Raw genomic sequence first — 17,862 nt, 5'->3', positions numbered from 1 at the left:
CCAGCAACGTGAAGCAGGCTGAAAGATACAGAATGCTGAATAAGGAATAGTGAGGGAGAAGAATGGTTCTATTATATCTTCATTACACTCCCATGCAAGATATTCAGGTGTGACCGACTCAACAACTGAGAAGTTATAAAGGCCTTACTGTATGCTTCTTGGTATCACTTCATTTGCAGGGATTTTCTGAATTGCTGTGTCTCTCCTAATTGGTATAGTAATTTTTATTCCTATTTAATACGCTTTCTCCCCTTTCGTCTGCTAAAGCCATTCCCATTATTTTGTTACCAGTCTAGCACCTACTGTGTTTTCAGATGTCTCATATCTCTTAAAGTCTTGTTCTTGACCACAGAAATACTGCCAGTGGCTCACATCAGTCTAACCTTTTGGGACCTCAGTAGCTTCTCTTTGCTAATTCTGCTGCTCACTACAGTATTTTATAGGCTAAGAAACAAAGAATAACAGGATTTCTGAACAGATACAGTGACACAGTGAGAAAGCCATCAGTGGGGTTAGTGTGTCTTTCAAAGCATTGTTCCCAGAGTTCTGTGTTTTAAAGACCTAACAGTGCTGCACAGTAATTATAATTTACAGAAAAACTTAATAAAGCCTCACAGAAAACCTTATACAAATATTCCGTATAAATGCGTGACAAACTTTTTGCAAGGCATCAGCAATATTTCTAGGCATTGCTTGCTTCACTGCATTTACCTATTTAAATATTGATTTTTAAAAGTGCTATGGTTTACAAAAATCATAGAGTGAATCTATTGAGACAGATATTAAATTGCTACAGCAGTTTGACTAACTCTTGTTTAACTCTGTCTTAGAAACCACAATTTTATTTCTTCCTTTGAAGCAGGAAAGTAAAGCTGAAGATGTGGCAGTCTTGGGTCCCGCTTTCTTAATGAAAGCAAACTTCAAAAGTAAGAACAACATTTTATGCTTTAACACTGTTTCATTGTACAAAACAAGCAATTTATTAAATATAGCATCTGTCATCCTTCAGAAGGACAAATACATGCAGAGAGACATTTCTCACATTATAGCATGTCCCTTGAAATCAGTATAGCTTTTTGCTGTCCTTTTTGAAGGAAGAGGACAAATCTCTAGTCAAGTTTTGGTTTGCTTCTAAGTGAAGCCTTTAAATACTGTCTGTCTTCCTAAAAGTACACATGGAGTTCGTACTTGTTAAGTACTACTACTCTTTAGGCAAAGTCATTTCACAGTGATCAATTCATCTCTGAAATCTGGGTTATTTCATCTTTTATATCTTTGATCTGAGTCTGAACTCTTGTTAGATTGGTCAGTTTCTCATTCAGTAAAGCGATTTCCTTCTCCCGTCGTAAAACATCCTCCACTAATCTTCCTATCCTCAGTGTTAGGTCACCTATTAATGGCTCCAAGATGGCAAAATCCTTTTTAAGTTTGTACATCTTGGGTTTTAAATCATTTGCAAATGTAACTGTCTTCAGAACTTTTGCTCTGTCACCTTCAAGATCCAAAAGTCTATCCGAATGCTTGTTAAAATCACTCTGTAACTTGGATAATGTTGTCTTAATTTGCTCAATTTTTCTTGCGTTACTGGACGCCAAGCTTTGTAGCTTTGTACTTCGGTCGATGCTACTGGTAAGCAGGTCACCTATACTTTTTACTGTCGTCTTCTCACCTTTTTCTACTTTATCTTCTAGTGTTTGCAAAGAATCTGTCAGCGCAGTCATATCTGAGACTAGGCCCGAAATGCGCCTTATGTCAGTTTTTACGGTCACAATTGTCAAAGTTATGTTTTTTGATGCAGAAGCTGCATTCTGTTCAACACCTGAAACTGCATTAAAAAGGGATGTTAAATTCTTCTGCAGTTCTTCTTGTTTCTTAACTATGCTGCTAGACCATGTTTTCATTGTAGAAGTATCTTCCTGCAGATGTTTAATGTGAGAAATTATTTTAAGATCTTCCAGCTGTTCCATTAAGTTCCAAGTCTTTTCACACTAGAGGGATACAAACAAAGATATTTGACACGATTTCTAGCTTAAAAACTCACGTAACAGTTGAAGCTACACTCTAATAGAAATATCTTACTATCCTGACATTGAAATTGAGCACAAACCCTGTCTTTACAAAATAAACTGCTGCAACACAACCAATTTTTCTTTTCTTTTCAGTATACATAAAAAATTCAAATGCTACTACTTCTTCTGTGAGAACAAAAATTACAAGAAGGTGCTATATGACTTTCCAGCATGACCTCTGAAAACACACGTCAACAAATGCAATCTTCTGATTTACGGAAACTTTTGTATTAAACCAATATAATCTGCACGATCCAGAAAGACCCGTGTAGAAAGGAATTCAGAAACGTTTTAGAAAGATGCCCACTTTAAAATTCCCTTATCCAAAGATCATGGACCATAATGAACTGATGTGTTTTTATTTTGGTAATCACAATAGGTATTTTGGACACGGCATTCCTGTAAGAAAAAGCCCAAAGAATAAGGCATGGTTCCTTTTTGTTTAAATAGCCACCAAAATACTTCACAGGAAAAACATCACTTAAACAGCCTGCCCCCATAAAAGTTACACTAACAAGAGAACATTCATGCTACTGTTGGATTTCTGGCTGAATTTTCTAATTTGCTAGTTCACTTTTTTTTAAAAAAAACAATTGGTTCTTGGTTTTCAAATTTGAGAGGATGAAAGGAAAATATGAGTGATACTATCCTCTTTATTCCCCAATAAATCAGCATAGAACTTTGGAGAGAAAAAACACACCAAAGGGGCAAGCTGAAACACATGCTAAGAGGCCATAATTAGTTTCATACCAATCCTTTTCTTGATACGAGTAGTAAAAATACCACCAAGTAAGTATTTATAACTTTCTAATAGTATTGGTCATTCCTCACTAACACAGAACTGTTTAAAAACAAAACACTAAAATGTAGGTTGTGGAGAGTTGTGCTGGTTTCCTAGTCAATGCCCTCAAAGGATGAGGATTTTCTGTTCGATCTCATGTACATTCAGGTTTCAATATAGCTGAGGTTGATGAAAGACACTGAACTGAGGAGAGTACCACTGATCATTTAGCCACCCTCCCCCAAAAATATATTGTAAGGAACATTTAACGAAGAACTGTTGTTTTTACATAACTGAGGACCTGGCACCTGACCCCAGCAGGGGGGAAGGACTGAGAGACATAAGACTATGAATTCTTAATGTAATACACAGTCTCTTCCCGGAATATGTACTGACACCTGTATACATACCGATACCTGTATTGATAAGTTAATTTAGGGGGAAGTGTAGCCAAAGTACCAGGAATCCATACCTTAAATAGACTGATAAGGGGAAGGGTATTGTGTGTGTCGGGATAGTCTGTAAACCCTGAAGTACCCAACCAATGGGGAACAGGGAGGGAAATTGCGGCCGGGATTTCGGGGAGATATAAACAGGGGCTTTTTGCCCTATTAGGTGTGCCTACCTTTAGGTAGAACACCCGGTCTTGCAAAATCGTTATTAAAATATGCTTTGCCAAGAGATCCTGCCTGGGCCTATTATATTTGGAAAATAATTGTTTCCTACAATATGAATTAGAAACACACTGGAACACACTTATGAAAAGTATTTTAAAATAACATTTCCATATAGGATAGTATTTCTTAATGGAACACTGAAGTATTTATTCCATACTCATTCTGGACGAGCAATTTATTTTGACTTAGAATTTCCACCAGGACAGGGCAATCTACTACAATATATTCTTATTGAATAAGACTGTAAATGGATACAAATCTATACAAAAGTAATAAATATATGAAACTAGTGAACATTGAGAAATGCTGGTTTAATAGTGTCTTGAGGAGGCAGCATTAACTGTTCAGTGAATATTGCAGTGGAGTTCTAGATAAATGAATATACAAAACCAGAATAATTTAACTTAAACCCGATTAAGTCATCAATGCTGTGGGTTCATACTGTCTATTATGCAATCTCCTTTCCGGACTTCAGGAAATTTTCAAGACATAAGTCTGTAAACACAAAATTATGGTGGTCCCAAGACCAAAATTTCAGTGAACAGCTACAGAACTACATCCTATGTAAGTGGATCTATGGATAAATTAGATATTCCCTACCCCCACATACAAACTCCATGGCTTTAATTGCTTTTGTTTCCCAAAGCTTGAAGCAAGAGATGCAATGTGACATTGCTTTTTTCCCTTTGAAATGCAAAGCAATACCAGACATGTCATGTCATGCCTAACAGAGAACATTCTTCAGAATAAAAGGTTAAAACTTGTTTCTAACAGCACCAAAACAAACCAACCTACAACTCCCCATCCTCCCAAACTAATACAGTGTCTGATCACACCAGACTTGCAAATTAAATGATGGAAGGTGATCTAACAGGAATACCTGTTAATAAGAGCTTCAGTCCATATGTAGTCAAACAACTTCAATGGCAGAACAAAACCAGGCCAGTGGTTTTAGGAAGTTTGAAAAGGCTGGAAATGAGGTCTAAGGAGGCTATTTGCAGGGGGTCGGACAAATAAAAGGTAATACAGCTCCTATGTAACACCCTGCTTATAGATACCAGTACAAGACAAAGTTTTCAGTAAGAGGTACTTTACTACTCTTTTCTATAATGCTGTTGGTATCTAAACTTCAGATGTTAAAAATGTACTTATTGAGAAGGCTGTACCGGAAGCACAAAAAACATTATGGTATATAATACCTTAAAAGTGAGGTATATGTATATATTTACCTAGAGAGAAGAACGTAATTGTTCATTGTGCTACAACTGAATGTTAACACAAAAAGTAACAATATAAAAAACTATTGAAAATTAAATATAAATTGTACTCTGTCTCTGGTTTTGACTTTTTTTCCCTTAAATCTAAACACTTCGCTTCAAATTCCTTTTTAATAAAAAACTTAACAAATAAGCTAAAAATTAGCCTTAAGAAAACACTCCTCCTTCAATACAGTTTTTTTTTGATCTCTACCCTCTAATTTGCCTTTCATTCTGATCCAATGCTATTAAATTAATGACAATATTTCAGCTATCCTTAATATATGTTGAAGTAACATTTGTAATAAGTTACAGTGCTCTTCCATAAATGAAAACCTCAAGTGCAAATTCACTTATCCTCATTCTGGTCATGCACTACTTCTAAAACTACTGTTTCATTTTGCACTTTCGATATGCTGTCATTGTGCTGTATGCCTTCAAGAACCTTTTGCATGGCTATTGTATCAGAAACCATTTTCAACATATCATTTTCCACAGTATATAGCTGTGTTGTCACATCCTTAATCTTTTTCTCCATGCTTAGCAATTCACTTGATAATCTAAGAATAGAGTGAATAGCATTTTCAATTGTTGGCAAATGGGTCTTGCACTCCTCAATTTTAGGTTCATAGTTCGCAAGTTTCTGATTCAGGTCTGTGTCCTTGGCTACCAGACTATTCTGTTCTTCTTCTAGTTTTTCAGCTGCCCTTGCATGCAAGTCCAACTTTTGTTCAACTCTAGAGAATTCGTCGTCTTCTTGCCTTTTCAGTGTTTTAATATTTCTGGCTGTACTGTCTTCCAGATCTCTTACTCTTTCTGAAAGGGATTTAATTCTTTGGTCAACATCATTAATTTGGGAAGTAACTTCTGTATGTATGAACTTTGCTTCAGATTTTAAAACACTCGTGTTTGTGTTCATTTCATCTAAGCTTCTTCTCCAGGAATTTGTAACATTTTGGAACTTCTCATTAATGCTCTGCATCTTTATAGACAGAGTCTGTTCATTGTTCTGAATATCATTTATGATGTTACGAAGAGAAGATATTTCCTGCTCAAACTCAGGCATCACAGATATGGATGAGGCAGCTTCTCGTAGGATACTTTCAGAAGATTCAAGCTGCGTTTATAACACAAAACAATGTCCATGTCTATTTAACAAAATAGAAAACCACTTGCACTTGTTTAACAGAGAATAAAGTCCCTTAGAAGCCACTTTACTTGTTACAAAGCTCCTGTATGATTTATTTTCATATTTCACCTTTAAATTATTGTTAACCCAGCATGAAAAAGTCACAGAAAAGGGTATGTTTGCTGTTGAATTTCTATAGAATACATGCCATTTTCTTCGTTGTCAATCCTTTTTTTTTTTTTTTTGTAAAATATATCACACTACCTAAATCCCATGCAACATTTTGCAATCTGAAGTGTGGTATATAAATATCCAAATTACATCATGTATAAATTACATCATTACGAGATCAGTGCTAAACCAACATCACTGGCATAAACTATGCTGTACTCCCATCATTATCTGTAAGATACAGGAGGTAATTTGGCAGCCAGCCCAAGCTTTCTACTTGATAATGTCACACATGGAAAAGAAAATAAAATAGCAGTGAAAAAAATATTACTACCACTTCATTATCACTTTCATATTTTTAGAACAGGTCTACTACATAAAAATGCCTGTAAACTTTCTTCTAATCAATGTGTATTAGAATCATACACAGAACAGTACCAATAGAATGAATTATGTGCATAAATCTAAGTTTTTAAAATAGTTCAATGTATAAAATATAATACTAAGATACAACCACTATATTCACATATTTGAATAATGTTATCGATTGACATGTTTAGTCACGTGAAATATTCCCCAAAGGCCTATTCACGGGCAAGCAGACACATTATGAAAATTTATTTTAAATCAGTCAGTTTAACTAAATGACAACAAAGTATAACAACAGCAAATGTTCACCACAGATTATCCAATTAAGATGTTAATTATTACCTTTTCAGAAATTAAGTTAACTTTATTTTCCACATCCAGGAATTTTTCAGCTTCTTGCTGTAAAAAATTATACTTTTTCTCCATATTAGCAAATTGATTTGACTGCTGAAATAGGAACCTGCCAATTGCAAACAAATAAATAGTAAATATAACTACATAATTAGCATATATTAAGTATTTCAGGACCTGATTCACAGCAAACTGTTACTGCAGGGATTTGTATTCATAGCATTTGCTAGATCAATAAAGGAGAGGGGAAAAAAAAAGTGCATTTAAATGAAGTTGATCTCTCTTCATACTGCAGTTGTCTTCCAATAGAGGTAGAAAAATAATGAAACATCCATAGACGTGCTTTGTTTTTACACAGTACACCATTCAAACAGGAAAAATGTCCAATGAGACTGCTAACATGGAGGCCATTACACGCTTGTGGGGCATTGCCTCACAATATATTTTATTGATAAAGTATTATTTAACCAGTGGCAACAAAACACACCAAAAAATCATTTGTACTTTCTTGCAAAGCATCACAAAATCATGCACAGAAGCCTTTGGATTCAGAAAGGCTGTTTAATGTTGTTCGATTATAGCCATACAAGAATATATGGTGCATTGTGACAAAGCTTGTACAGCTACAGTCATGATGATGCTAACTTTGAACAGACACTAGAGATCTCAATTCTGTACTTTATATACATTCTAGATTCATTTACTGTGAACTTGAGAGCTTTCTGAACTGTAAGCACTTTATACAAAGGAAATGAGACAACTAAACAAGAGCCCTGAATTTTGCTGGATGTTTATTAATCCCATAACAAGCTTTATTGTAGACTATGAAGGGGTTGTCTCAGTGGAAGAACAATTTTATCCAGAGCAATAGAGTTTATTTAAAATACTTGTGCTTTCATAAATTGGTATTTATCAGTACATTGTGTAGCAGTCAGAAGTTTCAAAAGATCTACAACGCCTAACTTAATCTGTATAGGCTAATAAAAGCTAAAATGCAAACTATAGATAGATACAAGCAAAACAGATATAACAGATATACATGAAACAGTAAGCAGAAGCATCAGTAATCATTTTATTCTACATTTCTCAAATATTAAGATAACGAAATCAGGGTGATGACAAAATAAGAACAAGTTTTACCTCAATTTTCAGGTTGATGTCTGGACTGTAATAATCCAGACCCATTTCTTGCACTAGAATTCTAAGAATTTCATCATATTGTTTCTACAAGAAGCTCAGTTTCTGATGGAACTAAGGTACTGATGCTGCTAAGATATTCTAAAACATCTTTTACAAAGATATTTGACCTTTACTTGAAGAATCTACCCAACAAACAATTTACTACACTGCTGAGCAAATTATTTACAGAAAACACCACTTCTACTGTTGACTTATTTATTACCTGCCAAATGAGCCCTGTTCAACTTATTGCTGGATTAAGTTGCTCTTCACGGTTAGATGTAGTCTCCAAAGCAGGTATTCAGAATTCATGAGCAAGGCACGTTTTAAACTTTCAACATGACAGAATAGCTCAAGCCTCTGTAATTCAATGTTTCCACACTTGTGAATGCTATTATTCTTTTCTTGACCCTTCTAGCCTTAACATTTCTACAGTCACTTAACACAAACACTATATTAAAAAGTAACCAATCATATTGCCCATGACTGAATACAGTATAGAATACAAAAGAAGGTATTAAAATCCACTTTAGAGGGTTACCTACCAGGTCAGCACTAGGCAACCAGCAAGGGAAATTATGCTCAAGGTTGTGCGTGAGTCCATCCAAAAGGAACTCCAGTTACTGCTGGTCCTGGGGCTTGCCAGCTTCCCACACTTACTGTGCTTCTCAACATTTTGTGGATCTTCATTGGTCTTGGGTGAAGAAATACCTTTCTTCCTCTGCTTAACTTCAGACATTTTGTGTTTTAAAAAGCAGAAGCAAAAAAGAGAGCTAGGGAAAACAAAACAAAAACCCCAAAAGGTACCAGTTACTTCCAAGTGTTCCCAAATACAACCTTCTGCCCTTTAGCTACACAAATACACGCCCCAAAGAGTTTATTTTAGTATTTACTAATGTTTACTAAATATTTATTAAAAGTTTTCTAGTTATGTAAACTTCTGTAAAATGTTACAATACTTTCATAAGACTGTGTGAAAACCTGTGTTCAGTACTATAAAGCACTTCTTTCCTATTTTCTCAAACTGAACTGACTTTTCAAACTTTAACTAATTTCAGTTTTCTAGAAATATTTCAACTGTTATACAATAAGCCATTTTGAAGTTATATTTAAAATTACAAGGACTGAAACCATGATATTTCTTTTTATAGTTGATTACTGTCATTATTTCATCAGCGATTTTACTATCATGTTTTACTAATAGATTATTTTTAAAATTATTACCGACTCCGCATTAAAGGGGAAAATGACTTTTCTAAATTTTAAAAATGAGATTGCAAATCAAGATCTAACTTAGAAATAGTTCTGCTGTAATAATTTCATGTCATCTCTAAAACCACAGACATCACTTAATAGAAAAACACACAATACTAATGAAATAACACATCCAGATGAAAGAGCAGCTCTAATTTCCTCTTTGCTAAAATTAAGGTTGGAACAGATTCAGGCAATATGAACCTCCAGTTTCAAAGAGCACAAAAGCCCCTTTTCTAACCAAGTGGAAGTACAGAGTGGAATTTTTAGGCCTAAAAATCTTCCAGTGTACTGCTCGGAATAGACTAGATCCTTTGTGGATTTGGTTTAGCAGAGTTTGAAACAAGAATGTGCTTCTTTCTGGATCACTTTGCAGTATTGCAGCTTAATTGCATGTCAAAATATAAGTATTTAAATATCAGAAATAGTTATTTACTCACAGACATATGTAAAATGCACTGTTTAAAATCTAAATCTGTCACAAGAGCATGAAGTTTAGAGCTGCTGGTGAGTCACAGTACTAGAAAGCACGCTCAGAGTTTGAAGTATGCAGGAAAAAACCATCTCTTGCTCTCTCCCCAAAACAGCAGAAATGCTATTTTGCAACTTTTAAAACAATTTTAGGATTGAGAGCAGGTATTATAAAGTTAAAAAAGGAAAAGAGATCAGAACGGTAGTTAGGGAAACGGTTTAATAGAGGCACAACAACTCAGTTTTAACAAGGACAGCCTCAGAGCGAACCCCCCTGCCCCACAGGGAGTCACAGCTCGCACAGAGGCTCCCGCGTCTCCCACACCTTCCTCACCCCGGTCCGTCCCAGCCCAACCTGCCCTCGGCCCGGGGCACCGACAGTGACCGACTGCCCTCCGGCCCTCCAGAACACTTCCATATCCCCTGGGGGCTCCCAGGATACCCCCCGCCCGCCCCAGGAGGGGCCCTGCGTGCACCACCCAGCCCCGCCGACCTCCCGCCGCCCCAGCGACGCCCCCAGCACAGTGCGGCCGCCTTTCCCCCTCCCTCGGCAGCGCGGCACCCCCTCCGCCCGCTGCCACACTCCGCCGGGGCACCCTCCGTACCCTCAAGCGCTTCCTCCGGCCCCAGCTGCACGGCAGAGGGGCGGGGAGGCCGTTACCACGTCTGCAGGCCCCGCGGCCCCACCTCCGGCCCGGGCCGGCGCCTCACCCACTGCTGCGCCCTCAGCCTGAGCCTCTGCGCCACGTCAGGCGCGCTCCCGCCGTTCCGCTGGATCTCTGCGCCGGCGCGGGAGCGCCGGGCTTTGTTCCGCGCGGGGCGGGCGGGGGCCGGGCTGCCGCCGGGGAGGGCGGCGGGCCCGGAAGGAGGAAGCGCTCGGGGCGCGCTGCTTCCCCGGCGCCGGGTAGCGTCTGCTTCTCGGCGCGACGTGAGAACTTGTTGCCGGCGGCTCCGGCTGGCGCCGGGCCGCCCGTCAGCTGAGCAGCTGTGGCGGACACCGACCGAGTGAGGTCGGCGGGACAGGACGAGGGAGCAGCGCCCCTGAGGCTGCCCCCAGCCCGCGGCTCCGGAGCTGTCTGCGGCGGAGGCTGTTGTCCCCCCGCCTCGGGGGAAGGTGCGGAGGTGGCCGGGCAGAGCCCCCGGCCCGGCGGGGTTTGTGCTAACGGGTCTGAGCGCTCCGGTTCCCCTTTCGTCTTCCCTGCGGCTGGTAACGGCGGCTCCGCTGAGGTGTGTCTGGTGTGAGGTAACCCTTTGTTTTGTGCGTTTGTGGCTTGTTTTTGTCGGGTGCTTCCTTGTGTTTACTCCACGTGTGGGTTGATTATTCTTATTATTACTTAACCTGGACGTTTTTCCTCTGGGGAGCTTTCATGTCCCCTTTCCTAAGCGGTGCGGTGGCATAAAGACAGGGTGGAATACTTTCCTAATCACATAATTTTCAGTGAAAATAGGAAATTCTGCCAGTACAGCAGTTCCTTCTCTTCAAGGAACGAAGGAGAAGGTGAACGCCTCTCTGGGCACCTGCTCTGTGGAGGAACCTGCAATTGCCTATGAAACCTTTGGTCGTTTTTCAACAGTGTGATCGGAGAGAGCGTTTTCATCATTAGGGACTCTCCAAAGCAGCTGATCAGTACTGAAAAACCTTTAGACGGTAGACAACAGTTTTCACTTTCTTTTGTCTTCAGGCATTTTTTTTTTTTATGACGTGGAGGAAGAATACAAATGTATAGTTGTGTATTGGATGTTGACAAGGGAAGTTATTTCTCAGTCATTGGCAGTGTTGGGTGCTCCAACTTCCATCATGTGTCAAGTGTGCGTGTATAGAGTCCTGTACTGGAAGGCAGCATCAAGTTAATCTCATGGGATTTGGTACAGAGGGATTTTATTTCTGTCACAGTTCTGCCCAGTGCTGCCAGCCACAAGACCAGACTTCTTTCTCATCCTGTTATCCCAGTCGCATGATCCAAGGACTTAAAAAATTTGAGTGATGTAGTGGGTGGGGAGAAGACCTTTTCATGGAGACATTTAGCAAGTTTCTAGTATATGAAAAGCTTGCCCAGAATATTATTCTTTAGTTCTGCAAGTGTTCATAAACATAAATTCATATAAATGTGCAAAAGGACTCAGATTTTTCTTTTTTTTTTTTTTAAGAATTAGCAGTACATATCTTCTTTTTAATGAAAGCTTCCACTCATGTAGTGAGCACAAAAGTTTTACTGTGAGTCTAATTAATAATTAAAGATTGAATTTCTTTTATAGCTATTTATGTTCCTCCAGGTGGAGCAATGAAAAATACTGTAGTCAGATGAATTAGTATTAATGCTCAGCTGGGTGTTTTTATTAAATATAATAACATATGGCATCTAGGTAATATTTCAACAATAGTATTCATATTCACAGTAGCTTGTGATCTACTACAACTTAACTATTAATAGGCCTATTCTTTCTCTGTTAAAAGGGAAAGATGTTAGGTTTCTCCAGTGTTTTCTTGATGCTACTGTACTGTCCAGCTAAGCTAGACTAGCGAGTCATTAAAAGTATAAATAAATTCCTGTAACAGTAGTATGAAAGTATCTTTATAAAGACAGAAAGTAAAAAAAAAAAACCAAAAACTTAAGTGTTTAGCTTTCTGCAGTTTGTGCTATGAACTTACCTGAAGATTCACTGTATTTTCCAGTGATGTAGCTGCTCTGCTACTTTTTCTGACTTCAAAATTCATAAGCTATTTTAAAATGTTTTCCTTGTACTTTTAAGTTATGTTCTGGTTCCAACTTTGCTGTGTTTTTTTTTTTTCCTCTCTTTCACACTAAAGAAAGATGGATGTCAAGAGTAGAAATTATTTACTTAAGAATCGCCAAGCCTTGGAAAAAGACATCAAGACCTCTTATATTATGGATTGTATGATTTCTGATGAAGTACTAACATTAGAGGAGGAGGAGAGAGTGAAGAAACAGGTAGAATAATCTCTCGCTGTTATTTATCTTCCTAGTCTACTCACATGTTTTATCATCCTTTTTGAAAATAATAATTTCTGTCTATCTCATTCCTGGATTCAGCAAATTCTTTAGTGTATGTGTAACGTGCAGATTTTATTGCACTTTATAAAGTTAAGGGCTTGGTCAAGTTCAAGGCTATTTCTGTAACCATAAACAGTCTGTAACCGACAGAGTGATAGATTAGATGATTTCCGAGGTCTCTTAGTTTTGTATAACATCTCTTTTAATGTTTTTTTTCTAGAATACACAGAAGGAGCAAGCAGCTATGCTAATAAACATTATTCTTACAAAAGATAATAATTCATATAGATCCTTTTATAATGCACTACTTCATGAAGGGTACAGAGATCTTGCTGAGCTTCTTCAGGACGGCATCCCTGCCATCTCCTCTGATAATGGGAAGACTTCAATGGATGGAATGACTTCAGATGGTCAGTATAACTAAGGCAATCTCTGTGCTTGAAGGCAAAGACAAGTCGCATTTTTTATTCCTTGCTAAGTGACTATCTGTAATACTTGTTCCAATGAAAAAGGAGTAGATGGTGCATTCACTTGTTTTGGTAGTGTAGTAGTCAGTATATCTATATGTCATGTATTTAATATGGCAGGAGAGTTAAAACAATTGTGACTTTCATAGGTCATCTTGAAAATGTTCATATTTAATAATGTGTTTTTGAGAAGACAGCAAACCTGAAGCTTGCTCAGTTTTCTCTAAATTACAACATTTTTGTTCTATGTGAAAAAAAACCTTTTAATTGTATATATTAAATAAGCTGAATCTAACATAAAAGAAGTTGTAGCCTCCAAAATTCTGACTTTTCTCTTGAAGAGCAATCTGCAGTCTCTCAGCCTGCATTCCAGTAGTTGATCTCGTTATTAGCTTGCTTAATTCTCTCCACCAGACCTTTTAATTACCCAACATGAGTTCCTAACTTTTACCTATGTTGTTATCAGTATCATCTTTGACTGACATGAAATAATTCGATAGTATCTAATGGGAATAACCTTCTAACTGCATATGACGAAATGTCATACTTATTGCCACTCTACATTTTAAGAAGTGTCATAGGCATGTGGAAGTTTGATTACCTGAGTAAGATTTCCTAGAGCTTACCAGTATAATTTGGCATTGCACATGGCCACTTTGTGGCCAGCAGTGGACTGATAAAGTGCACATTGCTTTACCTGCTTTGTTGCAAATTGTACTATCTTAGCTTAAATCAAAGAAGTCTTGCTCAGACCACAATGCTGTGCTGTTAACTGCAAAGGAAAAGCCTTCCACAGCATGTTTGGTTTTCTGCTGCATCCGTAAGGCAGTAACTTCTGGCTTAGGAACTTACTTGACAGTTGGGTATAGGAATGTTGAGCTCCTGTGTTTGCCACAGGTTCTACTGGAGCTGCTGATTATCTTTTCACTTCTAGGGATTGATGTAACTATTTTGCAGAAAATGTAATGATGAATTTGGATGCTATTTTAGGTGGGAAGCTAGTTACCATTTAAGTAATTCATTTCCAAAAAGCAGTGTTTTTTCAGTATTTGATGTTGTGAGTGCAGTAGGTTTTACAGCATTTCTATGGGGCATAAGTTTCGGAAGGGAGTCCACTAGTTATCTGGGGTGGGGAGTTGTTTGGTTTGAAGAGGCATCACATTTAGAAATTACTTTTTATTTTCATGTTTCTTGTTTTTAGTTAGGATGATTCTCTGCGAAGGAGGTGTGCCACAGAGACCAGTTGTGTTTGTCACTCGGCCAAAACTGGTAGATGCTATTAAACAGAAATTGTACTGCTTGGGAAATGATCCAGGCTGGGTCACAGTTTATGGAATGGCAGGTTGTGGGAAGACTGTTCTAACAGCAGAAGCTTTACGGGATCATCAGCTCTTGAAAGGTACTTTTAGAAAAACATCTATATTTTTATAAAAATTTCTACAGGTATATGACATGTATGGTAAAGTATCCAATGTCATCTTGAAAGTAACTTAACATGTAGCTTTCTGAATTCCTTAGGTCCCTTCAGAAATAGTCGCTTGCAACTTACAGCGTTCATGACCATTTAGTGCTCTAGGACCACTAATATTTTACTAATGTATGGGAAAAGATTCTGAGTAGCTTTTCACATTGGAATCTGCTTTAGTTTAGGAGACTAGATACATCCTTAATTAACTTGAAATTGTTATTTCTGTTAGTGCCAAATAACCATATTTAGTTTATATTCCTTTTGGGCATTTCTTGTTAAGTCCTCAGATTCTTCCTTTTGCTATGTGAGTTTTAAAAGCCTTGCTCTAACTTTTGCATACCTTTTAATAATGGCAGGCATTTGTGGGGTGGTTACACTAGTATCACTTTATCTTAAAGCAGATCATAAATGAAACCATTTAATGATTTTAATTTGTTTCCCCTGCATGTGACACTTGGAGATGAAAGTAGGACTCCGGAACTAGAAAACATGATGTAGGGATAGAAACTACAGCATCCTTTGCTGCACCTGGCTCTTCTAGATGCCTTCTTGTTCACTGTTTTGGGATAATTTTCGTATCCCAGACTCTGAACTCCTGCAGTAGTACAGGGTGAACAAAGTAAATGCGAAGTCAGACGAGCTGGAAGATGGACGGAGAAGAGGTTTTCATGGGACAGGCAGGAAGGCCTCTAGAGGAGGGGGATGGCAGCATCAGTGGCAGTGTGAACTCTCTGTGAGAACTCACCCTACGGAGCCTGTTCCTTTGAAAAGTAGTTGTAGAACCATCCTTCTGTGCTAATGGTAGACTTGCAAGGTTTACTTGCAATAGACTTTAGAGTTTTGTATTTTAATTGAAATTGGATTACTGATTGCTATTGTAAGCTTCTGTTAAATATTTCAGATTTTAAATGTATAGCATTATTAATAGTGTTGTTTTTTTTGTTAGATTACTTTCCAGGAGGAGTTCACTGGATCTCTGTTGGAAAACAGGATAAAGCAGGGCTCCTAATTAAACTTCAGAATCTCTGCAGTAGATTAGAACATGACTCTACTCTTTCACAAAGGCCACCACTTAACATTGAGGAGGCGAAAGATCGTCTTCGATTGCTCATGCTACGCAAATATGCCAGGTGATGTCAGTAAAATGAAACACTATTCTTTTAGCTGATAAAACTTCACAGAGTAACTTTGGTCTAATCTTCCAAGGTGTCTTTTGTGGTTACATGTCTCTACAGTGTGTATTTTTTTTTTTAAACCAACTTCCTAACTTTTTGAATTTTTGCTTTCCTTTTTTTCTGTTCTACTGTAGATAATTAGGAAGTGTTATTCAAGATGAAGCTAACAATACTTCTAGAATTTTAATTCTTGTGTGGGGGCTCTAGTTAAAGTTTTCAAAATTACGGACTTGCATATGATAAAAGAATAAGTAAGTTCAGATAAGTGTACAAAAGCTGAAGGGTAAATAGATGCTAGAGGCAGATATATAACATACATAGTACAACTCTGCCCCTGTTTAGATGTTTGGTTTTTTTTTAATGGGATAACTGAAGGGACACATTGTAGGCTTGTCCTGAATATGAATATGTGTAGTAGGCTAATAAGGCTTCTGCTAACAAAATATGTTAACCAGCAGTCCAGGAGTTGCATTCACTTGAAAAAATATTAGTTGTTAAATAACAAAGGTTGAGAACAAACAGTTGGAAATAAGAATTGTTCTAACTTTCAGTGTTCTCATTGGGTACGTAGAATGAGTCAAAAAGACACTGAAATGGTTTCTCCCACAAAGCTTTTCACTAGCCTGTGTCAAACAGAGTTGTTATCTAGTCCTATACAACTTTTTTCTTAATTTATAGTATCTTATGACTTGAAAAACAGAGTAAATATTTGTTTTCCATGGCATCTACTAATGGAAATATTTCTCAAAACTTTATTGTTTATGCTTCAGTTGTAGCTATAAAGCAATAAAGGGTAAAAACTTTTGGATTTTGGAGATACTTGCATTCTGCTTTCTTGCAAACTGTTTAATGCCCTCTTCAGATATTTTACATATTTATATAAAAAAATTATGCAGCAATACATTGTAAATTCTGAAAATGTTTTCTCATTGTTAAAATGCAATGCTGTATTTTAGCACTAACAGTTGATCTGAAATCTGCAATATTTCTTCTTGCACTAGATCTCTTTTGATCCTGGATGACATTTGGGATTCCTGGGTATTAAAAGCATTTGATAATCAATGCCAGGTTCTCATCACCAGCAGAGACAGGAGCGTAACAGATGCTGTGTCTGGTAAGGAACATGTTTCTCTCCTGCAGCACAGACTGTGTGTATTTATGCAAATTGTTCTTGTGAACTTTTAAAAGAACCTGATAGAATCTGTGTCTAACTTGTGCACAAGTGGCAAAGTTCTAGAATTTTCTCTGTCAGACTTTATGCTCTTCATGAAATGTTATATGTTAACTTGAAAGTTATATGTCTACGTTGAAGAGTGCAATGATTCTCTGCAGGGTAAATGAACCTCAGTGATGCTGCTGATTATCTCTATGCTATTAAGCAGTTGCGCGTACAATGTGTCCGTAATGCATTTGTAATTATTAGATTATAGTCTAATTTTTTTGTCTCTCTAATGCAAACTTGATTCTTACAAGAATTCTTATAGAATTTATACTCTCCTTAGTACAAAGCACCTAAAATACTATGCAAAAAATTCTAAGCCAGGCCCTTTGCTCTAGATTTTGCTTGGAAAGTACTCTCTGTTTCTGTAGGACTTTTTACATTCTTTTAATTTTTTCCCTGTTTCTGTGTCTAGGCAAGAAATATGAGGTTCATGTGGAAAGTGGACTAGCACATGAGAAAGGACTGGAGATTTTATCGCTATTTGTGAATATGAAAATATCAGAACTGCCAGAACAAGCTAACTGCCTTGTAAGAGAATGCAAAGGTATACTTGTCACTCTTTAGCATACCGTTTACCACTGAATGTATTTTTTTCTTTGAGGTTTTGACTTAAAGATAGAGGAGGGAACGTTCTTTAATACTGTACACCTTAAGTAAAACACAGGTGTTTGTTAAATGCTCTTTTTTTGAGAAAGAAAAAACAAAACTAAACAGAATTTCTCATGTTGAATTTCAAAGTTTTCTTAAACATATCTTCCCCTTCCACCCCCCTGTTACACTTAAATTTGGTGAGTTTGCAGATGTCTACA

The 17,862-nt window shown here is 37.5% G+C and overlaps 2 protein-coding genes across 5 annotated transcripts in view; one reads left to right on the top strand and one right to left on the bottom strand.

The window, feature by feature from the left end:
• Positions 1–956: 956 nt before the first annotated feature.
• On the bottom strand, positions 957–10,470 carry IKBIP (IKBKB interacting protein). Of its 2 annotated transcripts, none has more exons than XM_082076108.1 (4): positions 10,313–10,463; positions 8,528–8,755; positions 6,795–6,912; positions 957–1,988 (listed from the first exon to the last, which is right to left on the bottom strand). In XM_082076108.1, the coding sequence occupies exons 2-4, from the start codon at positions 8,719–8,721 to the stop codon at positions 1,233–1,235; spliced, it is 1,068 nt and encodes a 355-aa protein (XP_081932234.1). In that variant the 5' UTR covers positions 8,722–8,755; positions 10,313–10,463; the 3' UTR covers positions 957–1,232. The 2 variants fall into 2 exon arrangements, with proteins under 2 accessions (XP_081932234.1, XP_081932233.1); XM_082076107.1 differs by lacking the exon at positions 957–1,988 and adding an exon at positions 3,741–5,900 and having other exon boundaries at positions 10,313–10,470.
• Positions 10,471–10,568: 98 nt separating this feature from the next.
• The window catches only part of APAF1 (apoptotic peptidase activating factor 1), a 35,183-nt gene continuing 27,889 nt past the window's right edge, over positions 10,569–17,862 (top strand). The window contains exons 1-7 of one of the 3 annotated variants that reach the window (XM_082076084.1): positions 10,569–10,950; positions 12,517–12,658; positions 12,942–13,131; positions 14,390–14,587; positions 15,603–15,786; positions 16,833–16,945; positions 17,466–17,597. In XM_082076084.1, coding sequence (XP_081932210.1) covers positions 12,521–12,658; positions 12,942–13,131; positions 14,390–14,587; positions 15,603–15,786; positions 16,833–16,945; positions 17,466–17,597 — 955 coding nt within the window. In that variant the 5' untranslated portion in view covers positions 10,569–10,950; positions 12,517–12,520. The remainder of the gene's footprint in view (positions 10,951–12,516; positions 12,659–12,941; positions 13,132–14,389; positions 14,588–15,602; positions 15,787–16,832; positions 16,946–17,465; positions 17,598–17,862) is intronic. The other 2 variants (XM_082076083.1, XM_082076082.1) reach the window with 2 other exon arrangements.

The sequence above is a fragment of the Streptopelia decaocto genome, assembly GCF_964273445.1.
Source record: "Streptopelia decaocto genome assembly, chromosome: 1".
Lineage (NCBI taxonomy): Eukaryota > Metazoa > Chordata > Aves > Columbiformes > Columbidae > Streptopelia > Streptopelia decaocto.
The sequence above is the reverse complement of the archived record's forward strand: the minus strand, read 5'-3'. Positions and strand labels throughout refer to the sequence as shown.

Coding starts and splice junctions, on each gene's coding strand:
- IKBIP (XM_082076107.1), bottom strand. CDS start 8,721: ATGTCTGAAGTTAAGCAGAGGAAGAAAGGTATTTCTTCACCCAAGACC. Junction 6,913..8,527: donor GGTTGCCTAGTGCTGACCTG/GTAGGTAACCCT, acceptor TGCAATTGGCAG/GTTCCTATTTCAGCAGTCAA. Junction 5,901..6,794: donor TTAACTTAATTTCTGAAAAG/GTAATAATTAAC, acceptor TTATAAACGCAG/CTTGAATCTTCTGAAAGTAT.